Genomic DNA, 20,235 nt, shown 5'->3' on the forward strand with positions numbered 1-20,235 from the left:
GATCAGCTGATTTCTCTTGTTTAACCAGCTCAGCCTTACCTTCGGAATTTTCATCCCTGCTGTTGTCTTCACTTTTAGGGTTTTCATTTCTCTCCTCAACATTAAGAACCTCTTCATCAATGCTTATTTCTAGGTCTTCGTCCCAATCACTGTCACTATCACTACGCCATCTATTTATCTTGATCTCAAAAGTGTCAGGAATATCTACAGATTTAGCATGATGTTTCTTCATGTGGATCTTCAACTAAGACAATTTCTTAAAACTGACGCAAAATACTTCACATGGGATTCTCGAGTCTTTCTTTGTTTTGTTTTAGTCATTTTGTTATTTTTGACATTTCTGACCTGAATATAGAAAAAACATTAGTCTTTCAATCATGCAGGTTTCTTTCTTTCTCTACCATATCTACTCTTATCTGGTATAACTTCTTCAAAAGAGTTATCTTCCGATTGTTGGGAATCATCTTTTTGATCTTCCTGAAATGAGTCTGAAGATACTAGATTATCATCAAATACCGGTATCATCTGTTTTGGTGTCTTTCGTATCCTGTTGGCATGAATAAACTGAACTATGAATGATTTACCACAATTGATTTTATATAATACATCTGACACTACTCCTGCTATTGTATATGGACCTTTCCAAAATGAAGTTAGTTTTGAAGAACAGCCTATTTACCTAACAGGAAAATATACTAAAACTTTGTCACAAACAGTAAATTTGTCGAAAGATAATTTTGAGTCATGGAAAATGTTTTGTCGTTTCATAGCCTTTTTTTTAGATGTTTGTCTAACTAAATTGTGAGATGAGTTTAAGTTTTCTTGCAATTACCAAACCCACTGTGATGTTGGCATTTCCTTAATGCTAGGGGATATTCGAAAGGCTAAATCGAAAGGAATACTTAATTCTCAACGTGCTCATGGCGGAGACGTAAACAGGTGAGGTAATTAATACATGATTCAACTATTTACGTAAGGTAAGTACCCGTCACACAATCAGTTGCCTGTGATTTGTGTCTTTTTGTTGAAATATAGTTCTTGTACAATATCATAAACAGCACAGCTTTAGTACATAAGAAGAAAATTAGGATTTAAAACCATGTTGATGTCCTTCATAGAAAACCCAGATAAAGTGGTCGCTTTCAGTCAGAGCCTTAGATTACTGCTTTAAACAGGTTAGGATAAAGTTTTGTTTGTGACAAGTTTGTCTGTACTCATTATAGCCGTATGAAGGAGAGGTACAAAGGAGTTTGTAATATGCGTAAGAATTTCAAAATCGTATTAGTATAACTGTAATGAAGTTTGTGTTTTATTATGTAAGCGATGTCAGAAAATAAGCTAATAGAAGAATGTCTTTGAAGTTCGACGAGAGCAATAAAGTGCTCATAATCTTTATCGTTTTCATAAAAGAGCGAGAGACCTCCTGCAGTGAGAAACTGTTTATTCTGTTAATGGCATAGTATTATCGTCACATTTGAAATTCAAGTTCGCATTTTTGTATCATATAAAATCAACATTTATGGGAATATAACAGTAAGTTTTAAAGAAATTACATGAAATGTCCTTGTTTTTTTTCAATACGACACAGTATGGAAGTATATGCAAATGTTGATTGACCAGTTAAATAATAGACGTTAAATTAAAAAAAAATATGCCATTTGTAATTTCTAGCACGCACGAACATTGATGTTGAAGCTGCTACTTCACACACACACACACACACACACACACACACACACACACACACACACATATATATATATATATATATATATATATATATATATATAATAAAAGGAATGCAGCAATACGACCCGAGCTGCCAGACTGTTATAATTATATTATCTCTGTTCGAGCTCAGACCATTGCGAAAAAGAGTTCTTGAGTATTTAGTATTTAACACACGAGATTGCTGGTTTCAAAGTTATTTATGTATTTAGTTAAAAATCTGTAAGAAGTAACATAATTCTATAATATTTATAAATATTTTTATTGTAAGAAAGTGGCATTGCCACAGTTGCTACGAATCTAACATATCTGCAAATAATTGTGGTGAAAGGAATGTAGGTGAATAACGCGTGTGTGCAACAACTGTGGTATATTTAACATGTGTAGTGGCATGATAGTGTATTTCACTTGATGTCGTGTGTCACATTGATCACGTTACACTGTACAGTAGTGACTTTCAGGGAAATTGCAAAGTTATAAGTTTTATTTTTACACCACAAAATAATTTTACTTTTACATCGGACAATGTAACAGCGTGATGCATTTATTTTGGCATAAGACCTCTAAAAAGCATTTAAGTCTTTTTCTACATGTAAGTACAAACCGATAAGTGTGCGTTTGTGCGTGCGTGTGCGTGTGTGGATGTATGTTTATATGCGTGTGCTTGCGTGTGTGCGTGCGTGTGTGCGTGTGTTTCCAAAAATGTATACTCTATAAATGTTTCATCGAGAACATCATATGCTTAACTGCTAATGACATATCTTATTGTCATTCGATAGGAAATGATATCTTATCTTGGTAAAACTGCCACATGTAGAATTGAAATTAGATTTAATAAAACCTATGTTATGTCCAATCCTTAGAAGCTTGGGAATAGAATGAAATGGGTAGAGGTTGAAGAGAAACATGTATGTAATTATTTTAAAGGAGTGACATTAATGTAACTTTTGAAGTACACGGACTCTTATATTATGAACAGTATATCATAAAAAGAATTACGAATGTCATATCAACTTATGTTTTAACATAGACCAGTAAGAAACACATGCTTTACAATTAAATTGGGATGCAAAAGTTTCAGGCATATTTCAACTGATTTTTGAAACGACTTATAAAAAGGTTGAACTAGTGCAAATGTGTTGATATGTGAAACAGCATTGAATCTAGATTTAATGGGTTAGCAAATTTGACGTGGAATGTGCTAACTTGTCTGAACAGCTAAACATTTCTAAGTATTTGTTCTGATGTATTATGGTTTTGACGTGTTTGTATACATTTTCTCAATCAATAATACCTTATATTGCAAAATTGTTGCCTCGAGCATAACACGTATTAGCTCGCCGTGTCGAATGTAATAAATTCCTTTCGCGAAGTATGAATCCATTTAATCACATTGATTAAAGTGAATTTCAGAGACAGCTTGTATAGTTTTCTGTCCCTTATTGAACGAAACTACTAATTTGTTAGCAATAATAACAAAGACTTGGGTATACATGTATATGTATACACTAAAACAGTTTAATTGCGCTGTGCAATTTGGGCATACATAAAGCAGCATCAAAACCAGCTTTATTGATTTGACGGATTTGTTATAGAACAGCTCACTTATCTGCACTGTTAGCCGCTTTACAGCTATTGGACTATTGTAGTTTGGTGGAAATTTGACAACACTTGTGTGACTGACATTCTGTTTCAGCTATATTATTTTAAGATGTAACAGGTTTTCAATAATTGATGATTTTGTTGCAAACATTTCAATAATCATGCAAATACTGCAAATTTATTGTCGTAATGATATTGCATTTAATAGACAACACATATTTTTATTGTTTCTCCTAAATATGAGAGAAGGGTAAAATGTTTTGTATAGATATCTAACAAAACAAGAACAATTCGTATAGAAATAATTAATCTAGTTTAACATTCAAAACTTATCGACTGAAGTCAAATTCATAAATGCATAACATGTAAAAACTACAAAAAAATCAGCAGCAATGAACTTCTTTTTGAAATTGATATTTACCTAAAGAATTAATGGAACACAACATGAAACACAAATCAAACATACATATCTAGAATATGTTAATAGGAACGTAGGGACATGATATTTGGTGGTTTGGGCAAAAAAAGAGAGACAATTTCATTGGGATATCTTTATGGTCTTTAAGTTATACGTAGTGTGATTTTTACCTTTTTGTTTGGAAATTTGATTGATTTATTTATTTCAGTATATAAAATACATGGTATGGTATGGTACAACACAAATTAAAACACATTTCAAATATCGCATATACAATGACTAGGAATTAAAACATATTGAAAGACGATTAAGAATTATTACTTACATAAAATGCCAATAACTGCAGAAAAAAATGTATATATAAATACTTTTGCGATGTTTCAATATATTGCATAAACTTTGAAACTGTATTTGTTAGTTAGTAGTCTTGTTTTGTTAATAACGCTTAATAACGGTCAACAACGATTAGTTAGGTTAATGACGGTAAGGTTATTTTTAAAACAAATAAAAACATAATCGCGAAAAAAAATAATTTTAAAACAGACAAGTGGTACTAGCACAAATGATGTAACATGCTTAAAAACCAATAAACGAATCATGAGAAGCAGCAGATAGCTAGGAAACCTCGGGTAGTTTTTTTATAAACTTTGTTGATGTTGCCGATTTCTAACTTGTGTCTTATAAATTGTATAAAAATATTTCGATTGATAGCATGTCTTGCCAATGCTATGCAAATCATTCAATTCAGTTGGAGCACAATTTTACGGCTTAAAACAAAACGGTTATTTCATTGGGATAAAATCTTGTACATTGTCATTTGAACATAAAATATTTGATTCGTTGATATTAAATTTCATAGGTTTTCTCAAACACAAATTCAACGGACATTGGTCTTCCTGTAAGAACATAAATGATTTCACAGTATGAACATAAAAGTTAGATTTATATATTGGCTATTACAACGTTTGGTGGAAGAAAATGGTTTATAGTATAATTTTGATAGACTCAAATCATGAAATTTAAAATAGCACTTCTATTGGCTGGAATTATTTGGGGGTGCTTATTTTTGATAAAATTGCAATATCACAGAAGAACGACATTACGTGTTTTGCAAAATCACGATAACTCACTTCAATACATATTTGAGACCTTACCACAAAACACACAAAAAAGGCCGCATATTTTGTTTATAGTGGCAGATGATCTTGGATTTAATGACGTTGGCTACCATGGATCCGAAATTAAGACTCCAAATATTGATAAACTTGCGTTGTCGGGTGTTAGACTAGAGAACTATTATGTCCAACCAGTATGTACACCAACCCGTGGTCAGCTTCTCTCCGGCAGATATCAGGTATGTCATACATTTCCCTGTTTCTTCAGAATGTTAATGTATTTACACTTTTTCTGTCTTTGCTATTACTCTACTCACATTTTTCTTTTGCCTTTACACCTAATAATATAATAACTCCATTTGGATATTTCTATCGTAAATGTATGTGTCTTGAAAACTCGTGTTATAAGAACCTTAGTATATAAACTGTTTATAAATACGATATTTGACCTTGCGGTTATCTAAATACTTCAGCAGTACTTTATACCCATCGTCTCATGTTTGGATATTATTTAAACTACTTCCTTTGATATTTAAAGACGTAACCAAGGAATGCCTATTTAGAATTAACTTAATTTCCGGTCACGAAAAAACTAACAAAGGCTTTTCACTCAAAATTTCTACAAATATGTTCTTATTACGACTGTAAAATAAACATACGAAAAGCCGCATAGGCTTAATACATTTTGATTTCACTTTCTAGCGCAAATTACGGTAAGCCAGTCTAAATTAACCCAATGCGCTTGCGCACAAGTAAGTTTTGAAATCTTCTAAGACGAAAATGATTGTTCGTTTAAATTAAATAAATATAGTGTGATACTATTGTTACAAATGTTGGAAATGTTTCAATTATTAACAAATAAAAAATATATAGATATATATTTACTATTCTTAAATTTGTTCGCAGTATTCAAAGATATGCATATGAATTGAATCACGTTAAAATGTATTTCGTTCAATTAAATAAATTTATTGTTTAAATGGCGGGTTCGTTTGCCCCGTTCGGAAGATCTGCCGGAATAAGTAGAGTTCTTTCGAGCTTCGATAGTTGGAGATGTTAATCACGTGATCAAAACAAGGCGGCAATTCGACATATAAATCTTACAAACTTAGTAACAAACTAGAACAAATAAAATGTTTAGATTTTTTTTTCAAATAGCACATTAACAATAAATATCTCTGTAAAAAAACATTTAAAAAAGAATGATATATTTTCCACTTTCGGCAGACGTCCGTTCGATTTGGATTTTCTTGTAATCTTTCCTAAAGCTTCTCGGAAGCTATTCTCTTGGGCCCGAATGAACGGGGCAGTTGACAAACAAGCCTGTCAGGTGAGGTTCTCGCCAAAAATCGTAAGATGCTAATTTGGCAGCTTTCACCAGGGCCAAGTTCAGTATACAATTATTGCAGTGGTAGCTTTTGAACATTTTTAAATGAAATTCAGTAACTAGGAAATGCTTGGGCCTACATTCCTCGGACTGGCCTAGGTTGATCATAACCTGGAGATGACTTATTGATTTTGAGGTCATTAGGTCATGGTCACCGTGACTTTGACCCCTAGTAGGTCACAGTGACTTGCAACAGGGAAACTGCTTTTCGTCTATAGCACAACCTATCATATAACAAGAGACATCGATAACAATTGTTATCTATGTCTCTGATATAACTTTAAAAGGAGCAACACTGGACCTCTCCTAGGTTTCTTTTTTAAAAGAAGTCTACTTGTTCTTACTTATTTGAGTTATCGTATCATAACCCGATATTTTCGATGCCATTTAAAGGAGGTCAGTCACATTCAAGCAACACTTAATCACATGCTTTAAGTATATATACTGTTTGAGTTTCCTTTACTTTATTTTTGAGATATTTAAAAGGACTTATTACATAGTGTTAGATCCTTTAAGATGCATGTCGAATTATTTTTTATGAATTATCGTAATTAATCTCCTTTAATGTATTAATGGTAAAACTCAACGACTTCTTTTTATTTCAATATACTGGTAGTTTTCCATTTCCATTTGTATTTGTTTGATATTAGGATATTTCAACAACCTAAACGAAAAATGCAAGTTATGGAAACTGTGTTCAGCATGAGATATCCTGGTAGCAAACCAATATAGGTAAATAGAGGTTATAATTTCTTACCATTTTGCATTTCCAATTGATTTCTACAAATATACGAGGGATGATAGGGAAGTTCGTAGACTGTTCGTATAACGTCCTTATTATTTGTCGCTTTACTAAGAAACTTAAAATAAACTTTAATATTTTCTAATAAGCTTGCAGTTGAAATACAAATGCATTTTATATAAATCGCTAAGTCATCAGTGTCCAGAGCAACGCGCATACACGGAGCCCGTCTAAAATTATGCACTTTTCACCATTTCTTAATAGATTACTTCCGCATATGAATCTTACCGGAAATATTCACGTTTGTTTGTCTTTCCGGTTGAAATCTATAAACATTTTAACGGCGTTGTCACTAAACGAAATTTCAAAACCATGACTTCATCGTGCGACGTCGAGTTAAGGGCAACTATTAAATTTTACGTAGGATTAGGGAATAGACAAGACACCAAGTGAAGCATTAAAGATGTTACAGTTCCAGTACAACCAAGAAATGCAGAAGGGCGCTTGTCCTTAAATGGCATCGACAGTTTCGGGAATAAGGATGCTCTATAGATGACGATCATCGGTGTGGCCGGCCGTCTAAGGTGAAATGTTCAATTTCAGCGAACATAAAAGGTATGGTGTACAGTGAAAGGTGACATACTTTTAGAAGTTTAGTTAGAACTAGATGTTTCCACTTCTGCAGTGATTGACATTTTAAAAATAGAGTAAGGCATGTCTAAAGTGAGCGCGCGCAGGGTGCCGCGACTCTTCAAGGATCACGAGCGGGAAACCAGGGTTCGCTGCTCAGAAGAGTTCGTCTTCCGGTATGAGCGTGAAGGCGAAGAATTCCTTGACCGCATAGTTACAATCGAAGAGACTTGGTTATGGCACTTCGACGCGGAGACGAAATCCCAGTCCTGTATATGGAAAACATATACTTTAACTAGATCTAATTTGTAGATATTTAAAAGTATTTGAATTTAATGTTAATAAAAATAATATGTTAAAAATACACTGTTTTTGGCGTTTCTGTCACGATTCTAAGTTTTACTTAATTTTATCACTTCTGGTTCTCAGGCGTGACTTGATGCAGGCATTGAAAGAAGAAACGCCCCAATATCGACCGCGAGCGCATAAAATTCGACCAAGATAACGCCCCGGGACACAGGGCTGATTCAGCCCTCCTTGAAATCAACTTGCTTGGTTTTGAAATTCTTCAGCACCTACCCTACTGACCTTATCTTTATAGAATGCTTGTCTGTAGCCAGTAGATCCCTATTTCAGGTAATTTGGTCAAAGGTAACAGCATACAAAATTGTTTTATGCATATGGTCATAGCATATAGAATTGCTTTCGCACAGCTCTTGTATGGTCACAATTGTGTAAAATCTTTGCGCGTACAGGTAGGTTACGTCAGCATAAAACATCTATGTGTAACTCATCTACCATCATTGTCTAACTATAGCTGGATATAGCTGTAACTTTAACATGACTTCTTATGGTCCATAATTGTTTGCTAGATGACAGGTTTATATTCAACACTAAATTTTGCAGGATTAAAATTAAACCCTGATAAAAATAAGTATGAGCGTTTATTTCTTTTATTACGTAATAAGACACCAGTTGAATGACCCGGTGGTCAATAGTATGATCTATAAGCTAGTCCTTCAGACTTGAGGCACTTCCTTTGACTAATACCAACGTAATTACTATAGTTTGCGTACAGCATACTGGAACACGTGCATATAGTTAGCCTTGTATACATCGTACATGTATGAATGCCACTTTTTCACATAATTATAAGCACTCTTTCTTCAATGTATTTACGAAAATTTATGTTTTGTTTAGAGAATAATGGGCCCTCAACGTGAGCGGTATCTCTTTGGATAATAGTTAATTCAAACAAGGCCTACACTTAACATTTCCGATTATCAAAGATATGTACTGTCTACCATAATTCAAATCGATCAACTTCTGTCGGGCCCTCTGCTCGGTGTATTATGCATGCTTCTTTGAGACCTGGAAATCAATTACTAGTGTACTGAAATGTACCTTTTTCAGTTGTTTTAGTATCAACGGTACGAATTTATTTGAAATATTGATGAAAGTCCTGAAACGTTCCTACAATTTGTGAATTTGATTGGACTGACCGTGTCACAGGCTAATGTTTTATCTAAAAGGAACAAGATATTGTTAGTTTTAATGTGGTTGATTTTGCTTGTTTGTTTTGGCTTTAACGCCGTTTTTCAACAGTATTTCAGTAATGTAACGGCGAGCAGTTAACCTAGCCGATGTCAAAAACAAACCTTTTCTCCGCAAGTAACTTTATGAATCAGACGTTGAGGAAGACGAATGACTTAAGACACATTGTCTTCTATCAAATCGTCACGGAAAACATACGACCCACCCAAGGATCAAACTCACGACCCGCGATCTGTAAATCGGTGATCTTGAGAAAAGTGGGTGGGTGATAATTTAATGTGGTTGAGGATATATCAAACCGTTCAGAAGTTGTCAAGCACGTTTGGTGTGAGTACATTGACACTAAAAGGAAGAGTTTTGTTCCTGCATCGTATATACCGTGGCCACATATTCAGAACTTGCAGAAGTTGTGATGACGTGGGCCTCTACATGTTGCTGTTTGAGCCATAGATGGCACCAACCATGAATTATATATCCCTACTGATAAACAACACGAGTCTTATCCAGATCATAGAAATTCCCACTGTCTTCATACACAGGTTGTGGTTACTATCAGTGGTTATAAATAATACTGAGTCAGTGTTTCATTTTCACCAGAACGGTGCACAAACGTATAGGCTAATGCGCCAAATTGATACAGGAGATTTGCATTTTCCTCACATCTGTATTCTGTTAACTTACAAAATATGTCCAACCGGACATTCCATTTTAACACCTTACTGCACAATTCAATTACGAATGAAACGCGGCCAAAAAGGGCAATTTAATGTGTTTACGATATGACGGAAATCACAGAAGATATAGAGTATCAGTTGTACACACAATAGGCCAAATATAGATATTTGTATCATAGCTCGGTGTTTTTTCTTAACAAATTTGGTGCAGGTAAATCGTATACACTGAGTACAGGGTGCGATAACTAAAAGTGTGCAGGTATTTAATACCCGCACGCTAGTTACCGCACTGTTGGATAGGAAAGTATGCCAGCATGTCTGGAACTGTTACAGTAGACAACGAAGTGTATCTTATTGATTTTCTGCTCTCGCATTAGTTTATTTTACCTGGGCTTTACACATTTGTAAAGCAAGGATTTTAAGTACTCACTGAACTTCTGTATGTGGAACGCCTACAACTACCATATATGGATGGCTATGATACAAAACAGAAAGAACATTAAAACTCTCGGGTAAACGATTTATACTCGGGGGCTACGCCCCCTCGTACAAATCGTTTACCCTCGAGTTTCAATGCTCTTTCTATTACATAGATATGTAATCTGTGTGTGGTGCAATCCCAAAAGATTGTTGTCTGTTACTGTGAAGATATATGCAACTTTAGTGTGCAGGAGGAGATCCATAGGGTTTATCGTTTAAATAAGAAATAAAAGTATATGCATAATTTAAGCTGTCGCTCCTTACTTGTTTATTACGGTAATTACTTTGAGAAACTCTCCGGTTTTAGTCGCTAATCCGTTATCCATCTTCACATCGGTCTACGCGTGTACATCTCTAATAGTACCTATCAAACAGAAGTCCATGCCATAAACGCAAAAAAGCTCTGTAGATGCACTGTTTATTCGAGGTTTTCAGAGAACAGTGACATAGACAAAGCAGTACATTACAAATGTCAAAGATTTGTTTAGTAATCCGGCCAGTACTCTTACCATCAATCTGACTAAAGTACATCTCCTATTACGCTACGCTTAGGATCTAAAGACGTGCTATTGGTAGCCTCGTTCTGACGACCCTTCCGCTAGCCAATCAGAAGGCTTACTTACAACATTTCGTTAGCTTAAAAATCTGTATTTAGCCTGTTTTTTTTATATTTACGTGACTTGGTCACAAAATGTGTCAGATAGCGGTTAGATCAGTCGGTAGGGCACTTGCCCTCTAAGCGAGGGGTCTCGGGTTCGAGCCCCGAAATGTTTGCACATTGTTCTTACTCTTTGACATTCGACGCTATTTTGATGGTTCAGCCAAATGCTTGTTGAAACAAGTCGCCTGACTGGTTCAAATAAAAATAGATTTGCGAAAAAAAAAATAGCAAAATTGGAAATCCAAAATATACAGAAGACGAATGTGAATGGGTCATTCTGAGATCTTCGTTAAGAAGATCAAGTACTTTAGTCAGATTGTCTTACCATTGTCTATCATCCCATTTATATCATGTGCAGCAAGTTTTCTTCTACTGTTTCAATATACCTTTTCTAACTAATATATGTTGGGTTAAACAATTTTTTGTGCCCCAATGAGTGGTGGAGGCATATAGATTTTGTCTTGTCCGTGCGTCCGTCCGTCCGAAGTTCGTGACGCGCCTAGCTTAAAAAGTATTTGATATAAATTGATGAAACCGTGCATGGGTCTTTATCGTGATGAACTTGCGCACCTCCTATTTTTCGTCTGACACCGCCCCCTATTTCCAGAGTTATGACCCCTGAAATAATTAAGAATGCACATTTTCACCTTGTGACACGCCTTGCTCAGAAAGTATATGATATAGACTCACAAAACCTTGCATGAGTCTTTATCATGATATGTACTTGTGCACCTCTTATTTTGCATCTGTGTCTAATGTAGTAAGATTTCAATTATCATTTAAGGTTTGCACTGCTGAGTTAGTTAATGGTGATATGATTTTCTTTAATATTTTCCAGTAATCTGTTGGTTTGAGATTTGTTTTTTAATTTATCTGTCAGGTTTTGAGAGAGATGTGATTTGTATTTCTGAGGAGCTTGGCTGTTTTATTATTTAATTGTCTATAGATGGTCCGTTAAGTGTACTTTTAGCCTTCTTCTGCTGAGTTTTCGTATTTTATTGTGCATCCACGGAGGGTCGACTTGTCTAGTTATAGTTATTTTGTTAGGAATATGTTTTGTTTTGTTTTTGATAGGAAAATGATATGCTGAAAGAAATTAATTGCATATGTATCAATATCGGCATCTGCTAGGGAGTCCCAGTTGGTAGATGCTGCCTCTAGTCTTAAGCTGTCGTAGCCGCCTTGGTCAAATTTCCATAACATTTTTTGTAAGTTTTTAGTTGTTGCTTAGAGTAGTTGAGACAACAATATATAGGACAGTGATCTGATTTTTTGGTCAAGACATGGATCTCCATTCCCTGACGTGTACACATTACATGTGGAGGAAACAAGGAAAATGTCTATGAGAGGGTTAGATGATTCAGTGAAATGTTCGGGTTCATTTATTAATTGTGTCATGTTATATTGTGTGGCTATGTCATTAATAGTTCTTTGTGTTATAGGCTTTACCGCCTCGGTAGCCTAGTGGTAGAGCGTCCGCTTCGAGGGCGGGAGGTCGTGGGTTCGATCCCTGGCCGCGTCATACCAAAGACGTAAAAAAAGGTACTAGTAGCTTCCTCGCTTGGCGCGCAGCATTAAGAGGATAGTACTAGGACTGGTCAGCCCGGTGTCAGTATAATGTGACTGGGTGGGGTATCAGGTCATGTGTCTACGGCGTGAAATTCCAGTGAGGCAGCACTATAAAGTTGGGCACTGTGCTCACTGCTACAAGTAGACACCGTCGTTCATATGACTGAAAAATTGTTGAGAAAGATGTTAAACCCGAACACACTCACTGTTATAGGCTTAAACATATCTAAATTGAAGTCACCTGATAATATTATGTTACTTATGTTCGTTCTAATAATTATATGCTGTTAACAAGTATTAATAATCATCAAACTTTACTGATCTAGCATATTGTTGAGACAATTGAATTAGTTTGAAGACAACAATAGTCTTTTCTGTATAATGTGAAAGAAACTTGCTCAATAGATACTCTTAGGAATAGTATCGTAATTCCTACTTTATTCTGGTAAGCCACCTAGTCTGATTATTATTCTGAAATGTAGACAAATATCAATTTAAAAATGGCACGCTGTTTATGTATATATTGTTCACAATATTGTGCCAAGGGAAAAAGGTGTAATATATTCTATATTTGTGTATCAGTTGAACGTTCGTGGTTTCTGATAGTATTTCATTTGATCGGGAAAACTCTACAAGGCTAATTTCAAATATTAGTACTTACTACTTTTTTCACGTTCCGTTTCCCAACAGTAGTTTTTTTTGCCGTTAGTAAAACGTGATTTTTAATCGGACACACTATCATTGAGACTATCAAGGTGTAAACAGTTCAAATTCTTCTTTTTCCGTTTTCTTTACATCTTTAAATCTTTAGTTGTTACATCATTTTGCAATTCTGTTTCTAATTTATTTATATTTATTAAGTTTGTTTCTATTTATAGTGTTTATACCCTTTTTAAGAGCAATATTTTATTGAAGTATATCAAATGGATCCTTTAGTCAGTTTCCATAATGAATCTATTTTTACCACTGGCACCAGAACAGAAAGAAAATGCAACTGTACATGTTATACCCTAAGTCTAGGTATACTACAAGAACCATTGTCATGAACGGGAAAATGCACTTGCCCATTTCAATCGTACGTTTCTCACCTAAAACGTGCAGTTCGTTGAATGGGTATTAAGCATATTGAACAAGCGGTAATTTATCTTCCATCGTGCACCAATCACATTGTCTCAATAATTCATATTTCAGAGATACTCAACATATATTATCCTTTCGTCATTTCAAAAAGAAATGCGTGAACTTCCCTAATAAGCATCCGGTCTAGATGTCACAGTATTGTGCACATGTAAGGCGAAATGTAAACAATAAACAAAAACAGATTGCAAAATATTCAAAGTTTTATAATAAATTTCGAAATGATGAATGAAATTCATTTTAGAAAGGAGTTTGAACTTGAAGTCATACAATGATATACATCTGTACTGTTTATTTTATTCATACTGCACATTTATGCTGCATATACAAATTTTAGCATACACTTGTAGTTAAACGACGACTGACATACATTTTGACATCAACCAATCAGAACAGTTTTGTAATCTAAAGAAGTTCAACCAAGTTTTTTTCTGCAAAGTTAAAAAGCTACAAACTATGCGCTGTTTCTCTAAGATAAGAACTATTAAAGAAACCTGACCGATACACAATGGAAGATAAGTTACCACTTGTTCAATATCCAAAGTACATACCGAACTGTGCGTTGTAAGTATGAAATGCGCAAGTGAAATGGGGTGGGGGCGTGAGGGGGGGGGGGGGGGGGGGGGGGGGGGAGTTGGTAGGGTATAACATATACAGAGGTATTTTTTCTGATCTGGTGCCAGTGATATTTACATTTTACTATTTTCTTTAAATTCTATGATGAACTTGTATTAGTTTTAAAAAGTAACAATGTAACAAAATAAAAAGAACAACAACTTTTAGGTTTTTCCTACCGTTAGGTTTATACTGATATCAAAAGCGTTAACACATTTAAACGGTCATTTATGCACTTGTCATCAAATTTATTATTTTTACATTTTCTTTATACAGCTATGATATGGAGAGGTTGTAATTTCTGAATGCATGTATAGTACTTAATGATAAATACGGTGTTCCGTTATGGCGAGCGACTGCTCCCTATGAACGCGAAGCGCGAATTTACGACGGTAGGATGGCGAAGCGCGACAGAACGATAGCGTTAATACGACAGTACGATGGCAAAGCTCAACAGTACGATGGTGAGATTCAATCGAACATTAGCGCGTCACCATCGTACTGTCGCGCTTCGCCATTGTACTGTCGCGCTTCACCATTGTAGTGTTACCATCGTATTGCTGTCGCGTTTAACCATCTTGATTTATATATATAAAACGAGTTTAGTTTAAAATTTTATTTTATAGTATTGTCTACTCTGTCCAATGATCAAATAGTTGGAACATTTTTTGGCACAGGTATTTTCGGCAGCTTTTATTCAAACAATTATCGCCCCGGTGTTATTCATATGAAAATCATCCGGCAGAGTGTAACTCAAATGATGATGAAAAAAACAACAAATGTAATACCTTAATATTGTTTGAAATGAAGTATTAAACGGGCTTAAACGTAAAATAATACCACTGTTAGTAGATTTTAAACTTCAGACATTTAATAAAAATAAAAATATATCTTTGTACTTCAGATTCATACAGGTCTCCACTGGGTCTTATGGCCATCGACTCGTTCAGGATTGCCACTAGATAATCCTACCATTGCAGATAAGTTGAGAGCAGCAGGTTATTCTACACATATGATTGGAAAGTGGCATCTTGGTTTCTATAAACCTGATTTTTTACCAATCAATAGAGGATTCGATACATTTTTTGGTACGAAAAAAAAAAGAAAAAAAGAAAAAGAGAAGTTTCTTTGAAAATTATTTTCTGTCAGGACGTTAAACGTCTACATACCTATATTTGCCCCCAGAAGAACACCAAAGTAATCAAACCAGCCAATATTGCTTTGAATTATTGCTTTTAGAGTACGGTATTGCATAAAGCTACACTTCAGATTTTCCTATTATGTTTTTTCTTACGTGATAAACGCTATGATTTTTTGTCCATGTTGTTAGAATATAAGAGTATGAAATTGCTTCATATTAAGCTCCTCTATAACGGTTTCTCTGACTGGTTTTATGTTATATGTATATTTAATGGGCAACTGCTATAAGTAACTTATACATATTTTATGTTTTCTAGAAAACATACATTAAATCTGGAAACGCTTCTTCTTGTGTACTGAATAATATACTATAATTATAAGTTACTTATCGCTGCATTATGCTCAAATGTATTGGAGCCAAGTGTAATCGGAAATCTCCGTCCGTCTGACCTTCAATCAGTCAGTCAGTCAGTCAGTCCGTCACTCGTGCTTTTCAGTATATTCGTCTTTCCATGCAGTGTCCAGACTATTAAAATGAAAATGTGTACACATTTTCAACATGAACTGCAATATTGCTGGACTTTCAGGTCCAGTTGTTCTCCGTATTTGCCTCTTTCAACGTTTGAAATATTACAGTTATCCCAGATTCTGTTATGTCGTACAGTTTTGTTTTATCATGCACGGTACCTCCATGGCCGAATAGTTAAGATCGCGCTGCTAATCATTTGCCCATCACAAGTGTGTGGTTGTTGAATGCCTTCGTGTGAGGGAGCCATTCTGCTGCCTTACGGAATGTCGGTGGTCCTGCCCTATTAGGTGACCGCCCGTAGTAGTAACACGCCGAGTATCTTTCCGTAATCAAAAGCTGGATATTCGCCGTATGATTTTTTATTGTCGGTGAGAAGTTAAGCCCTCAAAACATAAATAATCTTTCGGTTTTTAATTAATTCAAATGGGACTTTATTTTCACCATTTATATGAAAGGTTAAAGCGCATACTGTTTTGAGTTACATGTTATATATTATGTTTTAGAATGAATACTGGTACATGGATACATGGATAGAATTATGCGAATGTAGGAATATTTTCTACCTTGAAGTCTAATATCAAATATAGTTATACTAATTGTTTCGGACTATCATGTTATTATGCAATTCCCGGGATGCTCATCAAACAATTTTGACATAATTTCAATAGCATACTGTAAGTGTACTTATATTAGCGCAGCTAAATTTTAGCGCAAACACCTTATATTGAATAGTTTAGACATATTAGCGCGTACTTGTATTAGCGCAGTATCAGCAGCGCTAAAATAACCAATGGGCGGTACCTGAAACACCAATGTCCGATGAAATACGGAATGGCGCGAACCATTCAAGAATGAAGCCTTTTCACGCAAACTGGCTTATTACTATCCATCAAAGAGTGAAAACCTCTACAATACTAAATGGCAGCGGGTGACTGGTATTCGAAATGAAATCGATCTGGCCTGCAATAAAAAATGCGTAGGTCTACAGTATGACATAAAATCTAAATTCGTTTAGATCAAGGCTAATCTGTATACTATAAACATGTATACAGCGCAGAAAGGTGTTTGTTTTCAAATTCACACTTGGTTTTCAAAGCAGTAAAATCTTATGGTGAAACTCGTAATTAGAGGGACCAGACAAACTGGCGATCTACTCCGAAGGTGTTATACACGATGTTTACGGACAATTGCGAAGATAGAGTATCAAAAGCATTATTTCACCCAACTTTTTAATACACTATTACTTTTGTGTGCTAACAAGAAATTGAATTTATTTGGTAAAGTTTAGATTTAGTTATATGTCTTGGTTATATTAGAAATACCGTGTAAAATGCAGTATTAAGTTTTAGATTTTGTTTTGTTTAATTATTTTTGCTTTAAAACAGATCAGAATTTTTTGTGTGCTTATATCTGAAAAATGTAAAGTGCGTTCAGTGCGATAGTTCATTTTATACCTCTATGTACTTTTAAGGATTTCTCAGCGGACATTCTGACTACTACACGCACGAAACTGGCAACTGGTGGGGAAAATTTATGACTGGTTATGACTTAATGGATAATGATCAACCAGCAAACATCACACGTTATAACGGTTCCTACTCAACACATTTATTTGCAAGTAAAGCAAAAGACATTATATGGGGACACAATTATGAAAAGGTAAAAAATCAATCATAAGAAAGAGGATGTTTTCAGAAATCTTAATTCGTATTTCGTCTCAGAGTTTTTCATTATATGACCAGCTTTTACTGGGACATTTAGCGTCTTTTTTGTTTAGCACCGTTTTAGTTAGTCTGTACGCTTTCCATTTCGACTCTGTTTTAGATAACAGATGTGTGATTTTTCATAACAGAAATTTTTAAGATTCCTGCGGAAGCATTATTAAGTTACCACGTGCTTAGAAAGAGCAGTATAGGGAAAACATATTATTCAAACTTTGTACACAACCATTTGATAATTTTACGGAGGGGGTGGGGCATGCCTCCGGACCACATAACTCCTCTACTACAAATATTTTACGCCCCCACCCGTCCCCAACTTCAAATCCTGAATCCGTCCCTGAGTCAACGTCAGTTAAAAGTGCATTTCATTAGAACAAGTTACGTTTTCTCCCTAACTAAAATCTGTCAATCATACAGTTTCAATTATATATACCATATGTCGATATACTTGTTTTACTGTCAACGGTTTCGATGTTACTTAACAGCCTTAATGATATTTACTTTTGTTAATCTCCCCTCGTTGAGAACATTTTCTTTTAAAATCGGCCGATCCATGGTCAATAATATTGGCAATGATATTGTAGAGATACAATATTGACAGTCATATTAAACGTAATTGAGTAATATTGAAGACTTGCAAAATAGAATTATGAAAACTAATACAGTGTCAGTCACTGCAGCTTTCAGATATTTTGATATAAGCATTATATCCGGTTCAAGAACATGATGATTGACATTCAGAAACATTAAAATACTTGTAAAGATTGTATTTCTTTTGAATGCACGGAGCCTTTTACGACTTTTGTATGTAATTCAACGTCATATTCTTGCGGAATTATCCAGGCTGACATGTAACAGGGCTATCAATTAAATCCATACTACACATTTTGCAAAAATATAGTTTTGAAGCATATACAAAAATTGTGTAAACTACAAAACTGAATTTTAATATATAAAAAGGAAACACAGGTAAAATTGTAGATGGACAATTAATAGCCTTTAAGTGATTTAAAAACATTTTCACATTTTACTGACATGCTTACTTAAAATGTTCCCTCAAGTTTCTTCCTTTGACGATGTGGGTGCGTAATTTTAATGCTTTTGCTTACCTGACGTACTTATGCCTGGTTAGAATAACACCTAAAACTGCTATCAATTTTTTATTTTGCTTTCTTCTAACGGCATTCTTTCTTAATGCTCCGATATTAGTATAAACAATATCCTTAGGATAACATGAAACTTAAAAGGAGTCGTCGCCTTTTAGGTTTTCTAATTTACGTATAATTTAATCAAACGTCACATGAGTGCATTCACATTAACCTTTACCCTGCTAAATTTCAAAAAAGGACTGGTCCATCATTCAGTTTTGGCAATATTATGTATTATTTGAAGGGGTGTTCACTGAAAATTTACTGACTGAATAGCGAACAGATAAGACCATGAACAGCAAGCTTGGATGTGCAGGCTGATCTTGGTCTGCAATGGTCGCAAAGGCAGAATCACTTGCCGCCAGCAGGTTAAAGGTTAGGAGCTAAGCAGGCGGACTGAAAATACTTGGTTTAGTACATGATAGTAGAGTGATTCTGACAACTTATATGAGATATATTATTTATGCATAATTCATTACTGAACGTAGTCATACAATTCATTTCGTTTTTAAACACATTCCCCATATGTGTGCAATAAATCATCATTTTTTATAGTCAATGCAAAAGAAATCAACACTTTGTAAGAAATATAGCTTCCTCTCTAGGTAACATTTACATATACGATATGCTCTCCAGAATCCACAGAAATGATGAAAATGCTTGGGATAAATCGTTTTATAATATTACGTTTGTGTCATTTCGTCCACGCAAAAATAGTTAAATATCATCATTTTATACGTGTACTCAGTATTTTAACTAAAATAGAATGCTATTGTAGAAATTCATCTAGTGAAAATGTACATTTTTCTTTGATATGCATGAAAATATATATAAATTTACAATTTACAATTTGAAGGTACCGATGCCTCCAGAGGTACATATAGAAGAATACTATATTTTCCCTACTTTTTTAGTGTCACCTAATTTTCTGATTTTTTTTTAATATTTTTTAATGTGCTCATTATCATCTTTAAAAAAGACTATCGATAATCTTATGATTAGTGACAAAGATGAAGTTTCAACTAATCAAAATGGTAAGACAGGGTGGTTCAATAGTAACTAAAATATATACCATGCTTGAAAACAAGTTAGTGTAGGATATCAAGAGCAGTAACAAGTGGTTTGAAATGCAAAACAATAGATCTCTACTTAGCAAATACAGTGAATATGTCAAGCTAAGACGCACATATCTTGTATAGTGGGACTTTTATGTTTTTATTCATTTCTAGCTCACCTGGGAGGAAGGAGAGCTACTGTGGTCAGTGATTGTCCGTCGTCCATCGTCCGTAATCCGTCGTCCGTTACTTGTCAACATTCTCCTTCAAGCAATATCTCCTAAACCACCAGGTTAAATGTGATGAAACATCACAGGGGTATTTCTTGGA

General features: G+C 34.6%; 1 protein-coding gene across 1 annotated transcript in view; it reads left to right on the forward strand.

Annotated features, from left to right (window-relative positions):
- The first annotated feature begins 4,211 nt into the window (after positions 1-4,211).
- Positions 4,212-20,235, forward strand: part of LOC128553409 (arylsulfatase J-like) — a 51,071-nt gene continuing 35,047 nt past the window's right edge. Inside the window, exons 1-3 of the mRNA XM_053534551.1 lie at positions 4,212-5,102; positions 15,217-15,400; positions 17,453-17,640. Coding sequence (XP_053390526.1) covers positions 4,761-5,102; positions 15,217-15,400; positions 17,453-17,640 — 714 coding nt within the window. The 5' untranslated portion in view covers positions 4,212-4,760. The remainder of the gene's footprint in view (positions 5,103-15,216; positions 15,401-17,452; positions 17,641-20,235) is intronic.

Source organism: Mercenaria mercenaria, unplaced genomic scaffold (assembly GCF_021730395.1).
Source record: "Mercenaria mercenaria strain notata unplaced genomic scaffold, MADL_Memer_1 contig_3796, whole genome shotgun sequence".
Lineage (NCBI taxonomy): Eukaryota > Metazoa > Mollusca > Bivalvia > Venerida > Veneridae > Mercenaria > Mercenaria mercenaria.